The sequence below is a fragment of the Desarmillaria tabescens genome, assembly GCF_030435595.1.
Source record: "Desarmillaria tabescens strain CCBAS 213 chromosome Unknown EV420scaffold_53, whole genome shotgun sequence".
Taxonomy (NCBI): domain Eukaryota; kingdom Fungi; phylum Basidiomycota; class Agaricomycetes; order Agaricales; family Physalacriaceae; genus Desarmillaria; species Desarmillaria tabescens.
The window spans coordinates 1-17,488 of NW_026848352.1; the positions used below are offsets into that span (position 1 = coordinate 1).

Consider the following 17,488-nt stretch of genomic DNA (forward strand, 5'->3'; position numbering starts at 1 on the left):
GCTCCCCGACAAAAGACATCACGCCACAGTCACGAACTCTCACCAATCCGCCAACGAAGGATGTCAAACGGACACAGCGACACATTTGTGTCAACCGTGTCAACCATTGGAATCCACCCACATGCACAAACACAAATCTCATTGATGAAAGACGTCAAATGAGATGGGCGACATATTTGTGTCAACCCACCCGGAGGGAAAAGAGAAAGGGCCAAGACCCCCGCGGAGGCAGTAGGGGAGGGAGCCAAACAGATCGTGGAGACGGTCGCAGGGACGGGGAAACGTCTTTGACAACAATTGATCCCGGGAGTTGCCGCGTGATGGGACCGTCGTTACTCGGAGAGAAGCCCCGGCCGTTTCACTGGGTTCCCATGGTAGTTATCTGCTGCCAAAGGGGTAGCAGTATTCCACGCTTTTGCTGATTCGATGAAAATGGGACATCATGGTCTGATGTCAAGTTTGGATTGGCACCGTGATGCTATTAACTTGGTCCGGAAATGACAATCTCGGAGGCTGGGCCTGATCAAATAAATTGGAGGGAGGCGATAAATTGAGAGAAGATCGTTTACCGGGTTTCTACAAAATAATGAGAATCGATCGAACTTTTTTTCGGCTGCCCAATATAGTAATCCCCCATCTTGGATTCCACCAAATGCATAAGCACTGCGAATTATACCTTCCTGACGTACAACTGGGCTATATTCCTCCGAATTATCCATCAAAGGCTCTGATATCACCACCCAGGCCTTTGGTTTGTGATCCTCATGAATCCGCTAATCTGGTCTGTCAAATCCCAAATCAGCGGTATTTTCTTCACCACTGCAGGCTCCATTGCATGACTTGATGACACCAAAACATTGTATACTGCTTCAGGAATCAATTCTAAACCGTTTATTCTATCATTACCGTTGCTCTTGGTGTTGAGTCGCTGTTGAAAGAAAACTGGTACCTATGAATTACTATATTGGGCAGCTGAAAAAAGTTCAATCGATTCTCATTATTTTGTAGAAACCCGGTAATCGACGTGAATTCCGAATTGTATTGTATGTCAGTGCTCGTTACAATTCAATCCGTCTCTTCCATATTTTCATCATCGCAAGGCCTGTACTTTGCAGCGGCACCCGTCTCTATGATGTCCTCCAAGATAGCCTGACCTAGCACAGTGTGCCACCGTGGATCGCTCAGAGGTACGATAGCTTCCATCTCGGGATCGTCGTAATCCACGCCAAGCTCACCCATCATCTCAAAAATGGCCCCGTTCGGGTACTGTTTGCGAATGTCACAGTCTAGAAGGTTCACTCTGAGTGATAGCCGGAAATGTTCCCTGAGGTAATAGTCGTCTGGTCCGTTTGTTATTGTGAGGTGGGATGGTAACAGCGATTGAGCGGGACCAATATTGCGAAATAATACGACACGGTGGTTATCCTAGAACTGGATGAGCGATGAGAGTATCAAGGAAAAAATCACGCACGTCAACATCGACGCTAAATGCGTTGTCCAAGAAGAACGGAACGAGATCCTTATGCAGGAAGGCCGCATTTGGTGCTGTTTCGAATTCTGCTGGTGTAGCGAATACAGCAAGAGGGTCGCTGTGATGGGTCTGCAAAGATAGGTAAGAACTAGTACGCATATTCTCCGACAGGAGCCTTACTATGCGAGTATAATATGGTGTAAAAATCCATACTAGCTCTGTGTTCGCCTCAGAGCCAGTGATAAAGCACCGCTGTCGATCTCTCTCCATGACCGCGTGCGCCACTTCCGGTATGACATCAAACTGTGTGAAGAGCCGTCAGCCAGCCGAAGACATGCAGACGCGACGAATTTTACCATCTTTTCTGGATCGCAATGGCCACCAGAAGCGGTCTGTTTCATAGTCAGGAAAGACTTAGGCCTGATGCTTGAAGCAGCTTCGGGAAGACATCGGTGTTCCCATCTGTCTAGGGAGACCATGTCAGAAACACTGTGAGATAGAGAGGCAAGACTTACCGGATAGATACCAGCCGTAATCGCCTGGAGGTAGCGGGTCCGTCGATTGCTCAGGTATGGGGGGACCACTGCTGCGGCGTACGCCGTATGCCATGATACCTATCCTGTGTACAGTGACGGGGAAAAGGCAAAAAGGAGCGGTGAACGGATCCAGGAGTGACATCCATCGATGTACGAGGGCGCTGGTGAGGGGTATGAGTCGTTGATTGAATGCTGAATAAGGGCGCTGAGCTTTTGGAAATTATCGGGAGAAAATGATGGACCCACCTACGACTAGGTAACTAGGTACTGTGTTTGAGAAAATAAACGTATCGTTGTCGTATTGCAAAGACTTGGCAGAGAGAGTATGAGAGGTGGTCATCACTGGTATAGGGGCGCAGCCGGAAAAGGGTTTTCAGTTGCAACGCCGTCGCGTGACCTCGGCTCGTGAGTCGTGCCCCATCGTCAACAAAAGCGAGATACAGAATTACTTAGCAAAGACAAATCTTCAGACACAAGAAAAGGATATAGATAAATGCACATACCTGAATTTGCCGATAAAGACACCTAAGGATCATGCTCGCCGGCGGCCGGTGACGATGCGCACTGTTATCAATTTTACCAAGCCATGACAGGCGATTATAGGCTATAGCGTGGTCAGTTGAAGTATTCAAAGCCTACATTCACTCTGGAGCATTCTGTCGATATGCTGTGCCTTGTGCTGCTCGTCGTGGATATCTGGCTAACTTTTAGTGGAACAGTGAAATGAAGACGAAGTCATAATACACATCTAGGACTTGCAATCATTTTCGTAAACGTAAGTCCGTGACTCTCGTCTTTGCAAAAGAATTCGTTGCTTGCCGGTCTTGTTGATGGAGAAGTAGGCCAGGACTATCGGACCTGTCACCTCAGCAACGGTAGCCGCTATTCAAAAAGCGAACGTCCTCCGTTCCGGGGATATCCATAAGACTATCATTGCAAGCAGACAGAAGGAGCAAAGAAGAAAACGAGGGCCCCGGAAGAAGCTCTATTCGTTTGCCGGTGATTGACAAAATGGAAAAGGGACCCATGTGGATCCATAGCTCGAACCAATCATGCCACGTGACTACGTGCCGCTGAGTCTTCTCAATGTTTGAATTTCTTTCCTCACTCCACCATGCACGACTTTCTCCTGCACCGTCTGTCGCTGAGAAACCAATTTCGTCGCTCACACGTCGTGTCGACTTCACAGATAACAATACGTTCGCACCTGGTTCTTTGGTACCTCGGCCTATCCTCGACTGACAATAGCTAGGCACTTCAACTTCATGGGCTAGCACTATTTTTCCCATTTTCGCTACCAGCCTTCCCCGGGTCTCGAAGGAGGGATACAATTAACAATAAACGGATTCAGGCCGGTTGCCTACAGACTGCCGCCTCGTTCGGCCGCGTCTTCGTCCCTCGTTATCGTTTCCTGATCGATACCTTCATGACGAGACGGCCGAGCAGAAATCAGGGCTAGCATTGAAGGTGTAAGAGAGATTGCTGTATGGGAACGATGTGTATACTCAAGGCGGGGAAGAAAGCTCAGATGCGTCGTGCGTGCTTGTCGTTCCGTTTTTCGTTTGTCGTGTTCATTGACTTTGCAGCGTTATAATATACATCCATTCCAGAAATCCGATGTGACGGAGCCCGGTGTACTACTATTGACGATGACGAAACAATATCCCTCTCGATTCTCCCTCTCACCGGACGTAATCACCAGCGCACTCTCATTTCACACCATCGTGTTCCTGCCGGCAGCATCTCATGACGGGTATGTAAGGCCAATGATAGGATGCGGCGTGCCAATGGAAATAGCGACCGACCGTCTTTCTGGCACATTTTAATCGTGCACTGTATGAAGCACGATACCTTGAATGAGGAGGAGGCTGGAGACAGGAAAAGCTTGCTATATGCATTTTTGATGCCATATCGGACGATGAGAAAAAGATGAGCGATGCAGGCGATCTCTCTGTGAGAATATTTCATCTTCTTCATGGTTGTCGCGTTCATTAGTTTCCTAGTACCGTGCTTCAGCGTTTATCTCACCTTAAAACCACAGTCGAAGGATGCGTGTGCTCTCAAGCTCGGCGTGCGATGCGGAACATGTCACTCCCCATTTCCCTTCGTCCAGCACCTACCTGTTGATATTATTCCACGGTGATTATCTATACTTCAAGAGCGAGCATACGAGCCGACTTTACACGCCTTGAAGTTCAAGAACTCCCAATGCTACGTAGGCTTCGGGAGACGTCAATTTGAGAGGAGAAATCATAGTAACTGACTTCATCCGAGGTAAATGCTCTTATGTTCTTTCAACTGCTTTCTGACTCACGTTCGGACCTTGTTCTAACGGCCCCAGGATAGTTCTTGTCACTGGAACCGAAGTCGCGCACATGCGAGTATAAAATCTTAGCCGCAGTCATGTTGACTGATGCCGGTCTAGAACCCGCCGACCATGTATAGGTTGTAATCCGGATGATTGACGTACGGGTCCTCGCGGTGGTTCCCGCTACGTCCCTCAGTTGAAGACGGGTCCCAAACAACCCTGGGGTGCCCGTCTGAGAGGAATGCGGTGGAACTTGCGGAGTGGGCGATGTCGTGTTTGAGTGGTGGGGCATCTTTGCATCGCTTATTTTACTGCTCCTGCGTCGCTTCCCCCCCCGACTGGCACACGATTGTTCAAGCCCCGGTAATAACTCCATTTCTTTTTAGCCATTCGCGCTCAAGCACGTTAAGCTTCTAGGTTGTAATTGTATTGCGAACTTGTAGTCGGGTTCCTGGCAACCTGATGCTCATGCCGTACACTCCAAATAATTAGATACAGATCCTGAGGCCAATGTACGGACTTCGTCTGTAAAGAAGCCTCCGTCATACAAGTAAATAATGTGGACCTAAGTAGATGTATTGCGTACAGCCTCGTCACTTAGAAAACCAAACACGCTCTTTCCTTCGTTCTCCAGCAACCACCGGGCCTTGGTAATTGCCCTGTCCTTCTAAATCCTTCGTAATATGCTCGATGAGATCATTGTATGTCAATTCATTCGTCCAGTTGGATATGAGAGTACGAATGAGTGCTCGTGTAAAGCACCCATTGTAGCCTTCTCCATCGGGCCCGGAAGTCTCCTTCGCCTTCTCATACTCGGCACAGGCAGCAACGACGACATGAGATTTCATGTCAAAGAACCAGTTGCCATCCGAAACCGATACATAGCTAGGAAAACGTCTCATGCTCTCATCCGCGGCCTTCAGTGCTTTCTCAAGTAAACTGCGTTTTAATTCAGGGGCCGCGCGCACTCCTTCCTCCGCATCCCTTGTTGCGCCAGCCGAGTAGCAGCAATCAAGAATGACGGTAATGTTAGGACCCTTCGCCTGGGATATCTGAGTGAGGATGCTGTTGAACTCTCGGTCGCTGATGTCGGGAATCGTAGGGCCACTGTCGGCGGCGTCGTTGCGGTCAACAGGGCAAATAGCTTCAATGCCACAGAGTTCGCCCTTGCAAGAGGGCGAATCACGACGATGTGCGCATTGGTAGCTCGCGCCATGTCCGGCGAAGTAGATGATGATGTTTTCACCTTCGTTTATATTGGCGTTGTCGATGAGGCTGTGGAGCTTTCGAATAATGTTGTCGCGGGAAGGGGGAAGGGTTTTGCCTGTTAAATTGGGGTCATCCGAACTAAGCAGGCTCTCTATACGACCCTTCGGTACACCCAGATGTTCGTGCAGGAACATTTCCATTAAAATGGCATCCGATACGCAGCCTTTTAATGAAGAATTTGGATACGCGTCGATGCCAATGAGAACAGCCCAGAATCGCGAGGCATCAACGAGGTGACGCTGGCTCTGACATGCTTCAGATTAGTATCAAGGCTCTGTATTATAATAAATTTAGACAATTACAGGCTTCTGGGTTTGGAGGAGGGAGTAGATATCCTCAGGCCTGTTCAAGGTAGAGGTCACAGTGAAGGGACGTGCTGTATGGGACGAATGGCCGGAAGCATCGACCTTGTCGAGAATGAAGATGAGAATCCAACATCATCCAGACAAGCGGGAAACATACAGAAGTTGAACTAACGTCAGTTGAAGGAGCAGATGCCATGAATCGCGGTGGGAAAGCAGCTCGGGGCATGTCCGGATGAATCACGGCTGATCCTTCTGAAGCGGGTGCACAACAGTGTGAGTGAAGCAGCCTGAATACCCACCATAGACCACGCCCACCTTCATCCTCGAGGTTTTGGGGAGGTCCCGTGTTCCGATATCCGCTTCCGAACATGTGGCGGTAGCAAGACGTCAAGGAGTGAACAAGTCGGCCTCCAGTCCTGCCCAGCACCGTCTCCCTTGCCTTCATCTCTCTGGGCTGGTCGAATGTTTCAGGCGTATCTTGTTTCATGTCTCCATTGTGAACCTAAAATATCGACATCAGAACGGTATTTCCACAATATTTCCATGGTCAGGAAATTTACAACGAGAGGAGCAAAGACAGGCAATAATACTAACCGAGGTGGACGCGGCCCTCAGGGAAGATGGGGGGTTTGACAAATGTGTAGCGTTAAAACCCATATTTTCAGGGCTTGTTCCCCAACACCGAGCTTATAAGTTATCCGTGGAAATGTGCAGCTCTAACGTGAGTATTAACTTGATTTTGGTTCGTGAAAGAGGGAGATCAGGTCGAAAGTGAGAGGCGCCGTAAAACGTTACCATTTCTCATGTTATATAGTTTTGAAACACCAGTCAATTGCCGCATGGAAGGCCAAAACGTGTCCTTCGCAGTGATGCTTGATCCGATGCGATACACTTGAAACTAGAGCGAATTGCCGATCATCGTGGTCTAGGTTGCATTCATATGGGCGTATGTATGGGTGTAATAGTATGGGCATAATGATGTCCGAAAAATAGCAAGGTCAGAATTTGTTATTTCGAGTACAACTTTACGGAATGGACTCACGACTTTAAACAAGTTTGACTAGGTTTGAGATGTGGAGTAAATATGAGCACAAGATGAGTTTATGATTACTGATCATTACACAAGTAAAGAGTAACTGTTCAGGGGATGCACGAGTTAAGTAGAATAAAAGTAGTGATGTTTGAGTGATCTCGCCCAGCTTCGCGCCAGTTAGGCGTGCTCCCAGGCGATTTTCGGCATTACCCTACACCTGCCACCATATCGGGTATGCCGTCTTTCAGCAATTCATCACCTACATGTAAGTAATTGAGAAATTTTTTCATGTCACGTTCCTGGCCTTTTTTTTTTAGGGGGGAGTTCAAGTTGATGAGCATTTTATTAACCGCCACAAGTAAACTAAGTATCTACTAGGACACGGTGGAGGTACAGGACATCAGGCTTCCTCCACTCTTGCTCCGGTCCCACCGGTCCTTCTTCTGATGTTCCGTGGTGATTTAGTGTGTGATGTGGAGTAGAGTAACGGATATGTTTTTGCGTTCCGTGACGGGCTAATTCAATTGCTTCTGCGGTTGACCAAGGCCGTCGGGTGTTTTGCGAGCGTGTCTTGTGTATGAGTCGTGCTGGTTGTCACTTGTGCTCCTGTGGTGTGGTGGGTATGCAGCACCTATCCATGCTCGTCTTCTGTGTCGTCTTCTTATTCTTCCCATCGCTCTTCTTCCTTCGGTTCTGGGGCACGCCTCTCGCCTCGAGATTCTCCTGACAGGGTGAATGCTCCCGTGTTCTCTATGAATTCGATCAGAGCTTGATCAGAGCTGTTATCCCTTCCTTGGTGCCAAGGATGTCTGGTAGATATGAATCTTTACACCTCTCGGAGTATCCCCCATTGCTCTTCATAAGGAGGGTATTCGCGTATAATGTGTTCCCGTGTCTGGAATGGCTCGCACAAGGACAGTCAACATCCTTGCTTGGTATAAACTGTACATAGTACTCGCCGATGTATCCATGACCGACCGGTTCTGTATTGGAGGACTCGACGTTCCTGACCCTTTCCGGCTGATCTTCTTGTCCCTCTCTGCCAGTCCCTGCAGCGTGTATTGACATGAAAATAGTCACAGTGACAGCCGAAATGATTCGACTGTAGGAAACGGCACCCTTCGGTTGTGTCCTAATTTTGGACTCTCTCACATGTTCTTTGCGAAACGTCAAGCTCGTTGTTGGGTCATGTCACACGGTGTTGAGGTGTACTACTAGTACGTAGGTATACTAGCCACATGTCTGTAGGTACGGCACGATGCGTCACTACAGTTGACATCTTTGTATCTAAATAAATGATGATGATGAGGCCCCAGGCTAACTATTCTGCCTGCAGTCCGGAATATGTTACTTGAGCAATAAGGAAGTAATCTGTTCTGTGTTTAAGGTTCCCCAATCTATATTCCAGATTTTAGCCGCGCCTCCTGCTTGAACCAAAGTGCTCTGTTACCCGATTTCGCTGAATTCCTACAGCCCACTTCTCGCTTGAAGGGCTCTCAAATCAGACTTAAAAAGGAAGAACCAATGAAAAGCGCGAAGTAGTAGCCAATGAGAATGGGTACGGAAGCATGTTCCGACTTCCGCATGTTAGATGAATGGGTTACAAAACGGAGCATTGCTCCCTCAAAAAGCACCGCACATCTACCGACATTCCCGTCAACCTGACCGTATTTTTTTCAGAGTATCCGAATGCCCACTATGACAAACCTTCTCCGGCTATTTCGTGACATACTTTCTAAACCTCGCGATAATAATGACAGGGACACAGCTCTCCATGATAACCTCTCAAAGGTAGAGAATTCTAGTCAGGATCGGACGTTCACACATGGCTATGCTCGCGCCTCGGTAAGCATCGATTTGTGGATACTCCAGCATCGACTCTACAATTTGTGTTAGTATTTTGACAAAAGACTCGAAGAATTGCGGGAAGAGATCAATCGTTTGAAAAAAATTGAAAAGGAGCTGGCAAGCGAATATGGGATGAGTAGCGACCCCATCGATCCTGTGGAGGTTAGAGAACGGGCAAGAGAGAAGGCGAAAGGCGGTGACACCAACTCATGTTCGGATTTCGACGCGCTCCACAACCTCTATCATTCTCGTAAAGAATACGCTGAGAGGATGCCGAGGCCTCCTAAATTGCATGCTCCTTTGCTCCCAATTGTGAGCGTGTACCTCTAGAAAAATACTCTAAAAATTTGACGAGAAGCCCTTTAGCAAAGTCTTCACGTTGATGCCTCCCGATTCTGGGCTGTTATAATTGGCATCGACGGGTATCCATCTCATAATAAATTACTAGGCTGCGTGTCAGACGCTATCAAAATGGGGACGTTCTTGTATGAAGATTTGGGTGTCCCAAAAGACCGAATCGAGTGCCTTATCGATGGCACGCACACACTAGAATTCTGTAGCAAAACCTACCATCCATCTCGTGCCAACATTCTCATGACACTGTTTGGTCTCATCGACAACCCCGAGATACAGAAAGATGAAAATATAATCATCTACTTCGCTGGCCACGGCGCAGCTTATCGTGCTGAAGGGATCAATGGTGTAGAGGCTATCGAGGCCCTCTGTCCTATTGACCGTGGTTCCCGTGACGCAGACGGTATGCTGATCGCCGACATCAGCGATCGCCAGATCAACACCATCCTCACCCAGATATCCCATGCCAAAGGACGTAGAATTACCCTCATCCTGGATTGTTGCCATGCAGGCAGCGTCACCAGAGCTCCCCCAGGTGGAAGAGTACGCGCTTCCAGGCCTCTTCAGGACAGTGACGTGTCGCTGCAAGACATGCTTGTTGCTGCAGATGCGGAATTGATGTCGAAACACTTCCCTGGTTACCGATCTATCTTGTCGAAGGAATGGTTCCCAGATATGGATTCCCATGTAGCTCTGGCTGCCTGTGAGGCATTCCAGATAGCAATAGAGGTAAAGGGGCAGGGGAAGGAAACTGGTGGCTATTTCACGACGCATCTTCTCGCTGCTTTGAGATCCGGCTGTTTGACAAGGGAGACGACCTATCGCGGCCTACTCGAATTCATTCCCGTCTCTGACAGGCAGACACCGGTTGTTGCTGGGACACAAATGGATGCACTTCTCTGGTTTCAGTAGTGATGGAGACGTTGTTTTGCTAAGTGCTATGTAATACCCAACTGTACTATTTCACTTTGAATTTTTCGAATAGGACCGAATGGTGGTGGTGGCATTACCGGCGCCAGGTCCCAATAAGGAACGGCCGGGTCCACAGCCCTGACATGGCGAACCATGCGCTGTGGCTGCGAAGGCTCATACCGTTGTAATCACACTGTTGAGTGCGTCTCGTGGAGTAGAGACTCTTCGCAGGGTACACAATTGAATGAAAAGTGATGAAGATGAGACAGAACATAGATAACAAAGCACGATCGAGCACGGAGAACCAGTTAGCATTGGCGTATACGTCGAAAATTCGGTGCAGTGTATGACTCCTTTAAGAATCACTGCTGTCCAAAAGGAGGAGCGTTATGAAATGGCTCATCAGACATGTGCGTCAGTAATGACGGTGAAAGAACATGTGAACAAATGTGAAATACGTAACGGGAAAGTGAGACGTGGTGCATGGACCATGGGGTGTATGGAAAGTTACAAGTCAGCAGCAATGAGAAGATATCGAGTGCAATGGGAGCATACAAATCATCCACCAAGAAATGAAGAACTACAGACTGTAGGAACGGAATGCAAGCATCAGGTGAGCATAACAAACGAGGTCCGCTATAGCGTGCCTGCAGCGATGCTCGAGCCTTAGCCCATAAAGTGATGAAACGGGAACCAAGAACAACGAAGCAGGCAAGCTCCTTCGAAAAAGAGACTGCCTGCGAACGAAACACCGAGTACCACTAGACTGGTGAGATCCTTCGCAAAGGAGACCACCAGCAGACATAACAACCAAGTACCACTGCACAGGTGAGATCCTTCGCAAAGGACACCACCTGTGGACGTAACAACCGAGTACCACTGCACAGGTAAGGTCCTTCGCAAAGGACAACACCAGTGGACATAACAATCGAGGCCGTCAAACATAACTTCCGAATTCTGGTTGGAAGGAGAAGAGGGCCAGCGCAGATGAGTGGTCGAGGTGGACCAAGTTGATGCTTGGTCGAATGGTCGTTGGTCACAGGTGTTACCGAATAATCGAATGCGAGGTTAGCGACTGAGACATGAATAATATTGAATATCCTTCTTAATCCAGTTATTAGCGAAAGACATAGATAGATGAACGTGCATGATTACATCAACAACCAGTGGTCCCAGGCTTCCAAGGTCGTGATGCAGTTACATCCTCGGGCGATGGTGGCGAACAGCTGTTGTGGGCCCAAGGCAGATCATAGGGAGGCCGGAAGGAGTAGCCATAATTTGACATTTTTGCTGGCACTAGTGGTCGATATCTTGCGGTTGTTGCCGCATGTCGAGAATATCTGGCCAGTCAGGTAACCGTAGGTTAAAGTGAAAACAAAACAAAGATGAACTGATAATACACACCTAGTAAGCCTTGTGACCGCATTGGCTATCACGTTAAACTCTTCCAAAGTATTACTAGGGATCCTATTGGGCGCAGGTATTATTATAGATGAGCAACATGAAGGAGGCCAGTGGATTATCGGTTGCGCAGCCACTGACGCTCAAAAGGCGAACGTCCAATATTCTGAGGACATCAACAAGGAAGAGACCATTGTCGCAGGATAGATAAATGAAAGAGAAGAGGAGCGAAAGCTCCAGGAAGTAGCCCTGCGCATTTGCTGATGACTGACAAAGCGGAAGGAGGGACCCATTTGGATCCACAAATAGATCAACAAAGCCACGTGGCCACGCTGCCTCTTCGCTTTTCTTCTTTCACCATCACGACTCGTTCCAGTTCTGTCTGTGGACGAGAATCATTCTCGTTGCTCATACATCGTCTTTACTGGCTGGGTAACGATACATACCTGGCCCTTTTTTTGGTACCCTGGCCTATCCTCGATAATAGCCAGCGGCACTTCAATTTCAGAAGCTAGCGCCATTTTTCGCCTTTTGGCTGTCGACCCTTCACGGTTCTAGCAGACCGCATATCGTCGGAGAGAAACTCGCTGGCCGCCCCTTCGTTGCTTACTCATGTCAGTGTCTGTATATCGCTCAGTCATCCTTTGCCTTATCAACATGAATTTTACAGCAATCACTTTGGACGATGAAAAGAATCTGTTTGGTATTGAAGGGATGGAAGAGAGATTTCTGGATGCAACGAAGAAACCATATGACTCGTGCGTCCTTTCCACTCGGTCTCTCGACCTCGTCCTCATTAATTTTACAGTTCCGGTATCTGGCTCAATTCCCCAGAAATGCCGCCGCACCCCAGGAAACCCTATTTCCATGTCGTTCGATGCAAGACCAAAATTATCCATAGCGTCGGGGCACCCGACGATAGTTCATTAACCCTCTCGACGCTCGGTCTCACTCAAATGCTCGACGGTCGCTCGTTTCGTAGCCGCAAGATCCCATTTATATCTGTATCCATCCTGCGGTGACTATGAGAGCCTGTATAGTGATATCAGCATACACCAGCGAGCACGACGTACTGGAAGGATGTCACTACTGGAGGGCCAGGCGTGTTTCTTGTAACACTCTGCAAGAAAGCAGATCCTAGATGGGAAGAACAAGGGTTGAAGGTGGCTATATGCCTGACCCTTAAAATATTAGATGACGAAGAGATGCGCGATGCACCCGATGGCATGAAGCTCGTTGTGAGTATAATTTTATCCTTCCTTTTCATCGTGTTCATTAGTTCCTAGCTCCCGCGCCCACGCCCGACATTTATCTCGTTAGAAAGAATCACAACTGGATAGCGAGTAACCTTCGAAACCCAACTCCCACTCAACTCAAGTCACTTTTTGTGACCTCGTCCAATATTCAACCGCCATCAGCCATTGACGATTTTTTTTGGCTCCGGCCATCATTTCGTTCTCTGCGGTATCAGATGCCATATAGCTTAGTGCAGGACCGGGATATTCCGTAGGGTTGGTTAGCAAGCGATCATCCCGCAGCACTCGTTTTCACCCAGACCCCAGTGCTGGCCGACTCCGACTTCACACTATCATGGCTCTGCTTGTATCGTGCCATGGCAGATATCTTGTGCCATCATAGGACGACACTTCTCAAGATGACGAGACATCTTTTCGTTGCTATAATCTAAGCGTGCACTGTATGAAGCTTCATGCTTTGGATGAGGAGAAGCGCGGCCTGGAGACAGGAAAGGGTTGCCGTATACATGTTTGTGTACCATCGTAGACGATAAGAAAGAAGGCAATAACGCAGTATGAACCTCGCTGTAAGTAAAGTTTGTCCCATTTATGTTCGCCGTGTTCATTCGTTCCCTAGCATCATGCACATCGGTCACCTCACGAAAGTCACTACAAGTTGACGGGTAACTTTCCGAGACCAGTTTGCATGGTGCTTGAATTCCAGGATATCAGTTCCTGCTTCCTCCATCTGCCCCCTACTCGCCAATATTCTCCGTTTTCCTTCCCACGGCAACTATCTAGGATCTAGGGGCAAATATATGAACGTCTTGGGGCATGAGAGGTAACAATACCGCGCAGGATCGCGACCATCTGGAGGCGTAGATTCGACAGGAGAGAGATTGCCGTGAGAGGAGTGGCCTTAGACTCCTTCACGTGAGGTAACCTTTCGAACGCACCTCCTGATTCATGGTCTGATGTTGTTCCAGTAATTCCACTGAAATCTGGTTCTTTTCTTCGACATCCTTTCAGGCTTCGATGAGAGTGATCTGTAAGTAATACGTACGATCACTTTACTGTCTTCGGGAGCCCTTAAAGCTATTTTGGACAGGCTACCGACGTGAAACAAAGGATTTTCTACTACCCATGGCTATTGCGATGATCCGCCCTTTGCTCCCAATAGCTACCATATGGCAATGTCCAAGTGAATATCTTAATTCCCAGTCCACACTTTAGCGAGTCTAATTCAGTCGCTAGCATTCGGAGCCCAGAAAATCGACATGAAAAGGAAGCTCCTGTCGGGTGTCTGGAAAGGAATTACGTGAAAGACAGACTGTAAGACGGACTGCTGTCGGTAATGGGTAATACGCCTTCCATCTGTTGATAGTGGCGGGCTCATGTATCGTCCAAAGATCCGCCGGTACAGCGTCAGCATCTACGGCGCGTGACAGTTTCATACACGTGAAATGTGACATGTCGCGAATGTTTATTTCTTAAAATTCTTTGAGCGGTTTGCCGTCCGTGCAGGCAGCAACAGGACTTGCTATTACTCATTAGGGATACAGAAGGTCGGGTTACTGGGTTCGTCATGATTCGTCTACTGACCGGTCAGCTGGCGTAACCCTATTGACATACAGACCGTCGACGGTCTCAGGCTAGATGTTGATCTGGAAAATTGCAAGGAAAACACCAGCACGAGCAAATAAGAAATATATATAATGTGGAGAAACCGTATGACGGTCAGACAAAATATATTTTTACAGACTCGAACACACCCTGAAGTTTAGTTTAGATCACTGATACGAAGGCGCACATCTTTCTTGATATCTTCTAACAACGGCGCTAGGCAGAGACCGAATAAGGTCAATATGCGTCGACTCATTCGTCCAGTTGTTCATACGGCCGCCTATGACAAGTGTCAAGGCTTAGAACTTAGCTCCAGACTGTTAGTAGTCGATTTTCTCAAAAGTGTTTACGGCTCTTGAGGTTTATGTGCATATATATTCACTTGTACTAAGCAGCTGAGAAAAAAATTTGACCGTCAGCGCCCAAACGAGCTACGGGGATTCAGAACCCTTGGCTAAAGTTTACGATATGGCTACCTAAAATTGTCTGACGACGCATGCAAGTACTTCCTTTAATCGTGCCTCTTCGCTATATCTTGGAAGATCATCATATTTCCACATTGCATAACAGCACAGGAACGAACACTTCATCAATGCAGAGTAGCACGATCTTTGATATAGCTGCATCTTTTTAGTACAGAGCAGGAAGCGAACTGAACGAGGCAAATAGCAAGAAACGAAAGCAAAGGACTCAGTCACCACGAAGGATAGTTTCATAGTTCGTGATACTTACTAGCCGACGTCAGCGAGCATCCCCATAGGCGGATTCGTGCTCTCGAGCGCTGGATGAAGCGAGAGCGCCCTGTAAACCAATAATTATGCTGTCTTCCGCTTCTCTTTCTGCGCCCCACCGCGCTCCCTGATTGAGCTGACTATTTCACGTATTTCGCCTACGACGTCAGCGACGTCGACGGAAATGGACATCATGGTAATTTGATGTCAAGTTCGGATTGGCGCCGTGATGCTGTAACTTGGTCCGGATGTAACATCTTCGGAGGTTGTGCCTGATCAAATAAATCGGAGGGAGGCGATAAATTGAGAGAAGAACGGTTAATCAACGCGAGTTTAGCATATGAATTCCCAAACTGTATTGTATGTCAGAGCTCGTTACAATTCAATCCGTCTCTTCCACATCTTCATCATCGCAAGGCCTGTACTTTGCAGCGGCACCCGTCTCTATGATGTCCTCCAAGATAGCCTGACCTAGCACAGTGTGCCACCGTGGATCGCTCAGAGGTACGATAGCTTCCATCTCGGGATCGTCGTAATCCACGCCAAGCTCACCCATCATCTCAAAAATGGCCCCGTTCGGGTACTGTTTGCGAATGTCACAGTCTAGAAGGTTCACTCTGAGTGATAGCCGGAAATGTTCCCTGAGGTAATAGTCGTCTGGTCCGTTTGGTTATTGTGAGGTGGGATGGTAACAGCGATTGAGCGGGACCAATATTGCGAAATAATACGACACGGTGGTTATCCTAGAACTGGATGAGCGATGAGAGTATCAAGGAAAAATCACGCACGTCAACATCGACGCTAAATGCGTTGTCCAAGAAGAACGGAACGAGATCCTTATGCAGGAAGGCCGCATTTGGTGCTGTTTCGAATTCTGCTGGTGTAGCGAATACAGCAAGAGGGTCGCTGTGATGGGTCTGCAAAGATAGGTAAGAACTAGTACGCATATTCTCCGACAGGAGCCTTACTATGCGAGTATAATATGGTGTAAAAATCCATACTAGCTCTGTGTTCGCCTCAGAGCCAGTGATAAAGCACCGCTGTCGATCTCTCTCCATGACCGCGTGCGCCACTTCCGGTATGACATCAAACTGTGTGAAGAGCCGTCAGCCAGCCGAAGACATGCAGACGCGACGAATTTTACCATCTTTTCTGGATCGCAATGGCCACCAGAAGCGGTCTGTTTCATAGTCAGGAAAGACTTAGGCCTGATGCTTGAAGCAGCTTCGGGAAGACATCGGTGTTCCCATCTGTCTAGGGGAGACCATGTCAGAAACACTGTGAGATAGAGAGGCAAGACTTACCGGATAGATACCAGCCGTAATCGCCTGGAGGTAGCGGGTCCGTCGATTGCTCAGGGATAGGGGGACCACTGCGGCGTACACCGTATGCCATGATACCTATCCTGTGTACAGTGACGGGGAAAAGGCAAAAAGGCGCAGTGAACGGATCCAGGAGTGACATCCATCGATGTACGAGGGCGCTGGTGAGGGGTATGAGTCGTTGATTGAATGCTGAATAGGGGCGTTGAGTTTTTGAAAATTGTCGGGAGAAAATGAATTGATGGACCTACCTACGACTAGTACACTAGGTACTGTGTTTGAGAAAATAAACGTATCGTTGTCGTATTGCAAAGACTTGGCAGACAGAATATGGGAGGTGGTCGTCATTGGTATAGGGGTGCAGACGGAAAAAGTTTTTCAGTCGCGTGACGGCGCGTGAGTCGGGTCCCATCGTCAACAAAAACAAGATACAGAAATGTTTAGCGAAGACAAATCTTTAGACACGAGAAAACATACCTGAATTTGCTGATAATGACTCCCAAGGTCATGCTCGCCGGCGGGTCGACGATGCACACTGTTATGAATTTATCAAGCCATGACAGGCGATTACTTAGGCTATAGCGCGGTGAGTTGAAGTATTCAAAGCCCACATTCATTCTGGAGCATGCTGTCGATATGCTGTGCCTTGTGCTACTCGTCGTAGATATCTGGCTAACTTTTAGTGAAAAAGTGAAATGAAGACAGTCTTAATACACACCTAGGCCTTGCAATAATTTTGGTAAATGTAAATCTGTCATTCTCGCCTTTGTAACAGAATTCGTTGCCTGCTGGTCTCATTGTTGGAGAAGTAGGCCAGGATTATCGGACCCTCAACAGCGGTAGCCGCTATTCAAAAAGCGAACGTCCTCCGTTCCGGGGATATCCATAAGACTATCATTGCAAGCAGACAGAAGGAGCAAAGAAGAAAACGAGGGCCCCGGAAGAAGCTCTATTTGTTTGCCGGTGATTGTCAAAATGGAAGAAGGGACCCATGTGGATCCATAGCTCGAACCAATCATGCCACGTGACTACGTTCCACTGAGTCTTCTCAATGTTTGAATTTCTTTCCTCACTCTATCATGCACGACTTTCCCCTGCACCGTCTGTCGCTGAGAAACCAATTTCGTCGCTCACACGTCG

The 17,488-nt window shown here is 48.1% G+C and overlaps 6 protein-coding genes across 6 annotated transcripts; 2 read left to right on the forward strand and 4 right to left on the reverse strand.

The window, feature by feature from the left end:
• Positions 1-1,065: 1,065 nt before the first annotated feature.
• EV420DRAFT_1648684 (uncharacterized protein) lies at positions 1,066-2,347 on the reverse strand (the record flags this gene model as incomplete). The annotated part of the gene is made up of 6 exons (XM_060478206.1): positions 1,066-1,425; positions 1,472-1,600; positions 1,652-1,774; positions 1,828-1,937; positions 1,987-2,199; positions 2,254-2,347. The coding sequence occupies 6 exons, from the start codon at positions 2,345-2,347 to the stop codon at positions 1,066-1,068; spliced, it is 1,029 nt and encodes a 342-aa protein (XP_060325148.1).
• Positions 2,348-4,799: 2,452 nt separating this feature from the next.
• On the reverse strand, positions 4,800-6,665 carry EV420DRAFT_992269 (caspase domain-containing protein). The gene is made up of 5 exons (XM_060484270.1): positions 6,484-6,665; positions 6,189-6,391; positions 6,047-6,141; positions 5,887-5,991; positions 4,800-5,829 (listed from the first exon to the last, which is right to left on the reverse strand). The coding sequence occupies exons 2-5, from the start codon at positions 6,208-6,210 to the stop codon at positions 4,909-4,911; spliced, it is 1,143 nt and encodes a 380-aa protein (XP_060325149.1). The 5' UTR covers positions 6,211-6,391; positions 6,484-6,665; the 3' UTR covers positions 4,800-4,908.
• Positions 6,666-8,502: 1,837 nt separating this feature from the next.
• EV420DRAFT_1573634 (caspase domain-containing protein) lies at positions 8,503-10,115 on the forward strand. Its single transcript, XM_060474387.1, has 2 exons — positions 8,503-9,082; positions 9,137-10,115. The coding sequence occupies exons 1-2, from the start codon at positions 8,903-8,905 to the stop codon at positions 10,034-10,036; spliced, it is 1,080 nt and encodes a 359-aa protein (XP_060325150.1). The 5' UTR covers positions 8,503-8,902; the 3' UTR covers positions 10,037-10,115.
• A 432-nt stretch (positions 10,116-10,547) lies between these two features.
• EV420DRAFT_1573638 (uncharacterized protein) lies at positions 10,548-10,813 on the reverse strand (the record flags this gene model as incomplete). The annotated part of the gene is made up of 2 exons (XM_060474388.1): positions 10,548-10,672; positions 10,725-10,813. Coding segments are annotated over 2 exons (214 nt in total), but the record flags the coding sequence as incomplete, so codon positions are not given.
• A 969-nt stretch (positions 10,814-11,782) lies between these two features.
• EV420DRAFT_1768203 (uncharacterized protein) lies at positions 11,783-12,947 on the forward strand (the record flags this gene model as incomplete). Its single annotated transcript, XM_060480956.1, has 5 exons — positions 11,783-12,050; positions 12,108-12,195; positions 12,246-12,441; positions 12,487-12,675; positions 12,717-12,947. The coding sequence occupies exons 2-5, from the start codon at positions 12,152-12,154 to the stop codon at positions 12,945-12,947; spliced, it is 660 nt and encodes a 219-aa protein (XP_060325152.1). The 5' UTR covers positions 11,783-12,050; positions 12,108-12,151.
• A 2,461-nt stretch (positions 12,948-15,408) lies between these two features.
• EV420DRAFT_1721861 (uncharacterized protein) lies at positions 15,409-16,696 on the reverse strand (the record flags this gene model as incomplete). Its single annotated transcript, XM_060479769.1, has 7 exons — positions 15,409-15,667; positions 15,720-15,769; positions 15,815-15,943; positions 15,995-16,117; positions 16,171-16,280; positions 16,331-16,540; positions 16,600-16,696. The coding sequence occupies 7 exons, from the start codon at positions 16,694-16,696 to the stop codon at positions 15,409-15,411; spliced, it is 978 nt and encodes a 325-aa protein (XP_060325153.1).
• Positions 16,697-17,488: the final 792 nt, after the last annotated feature.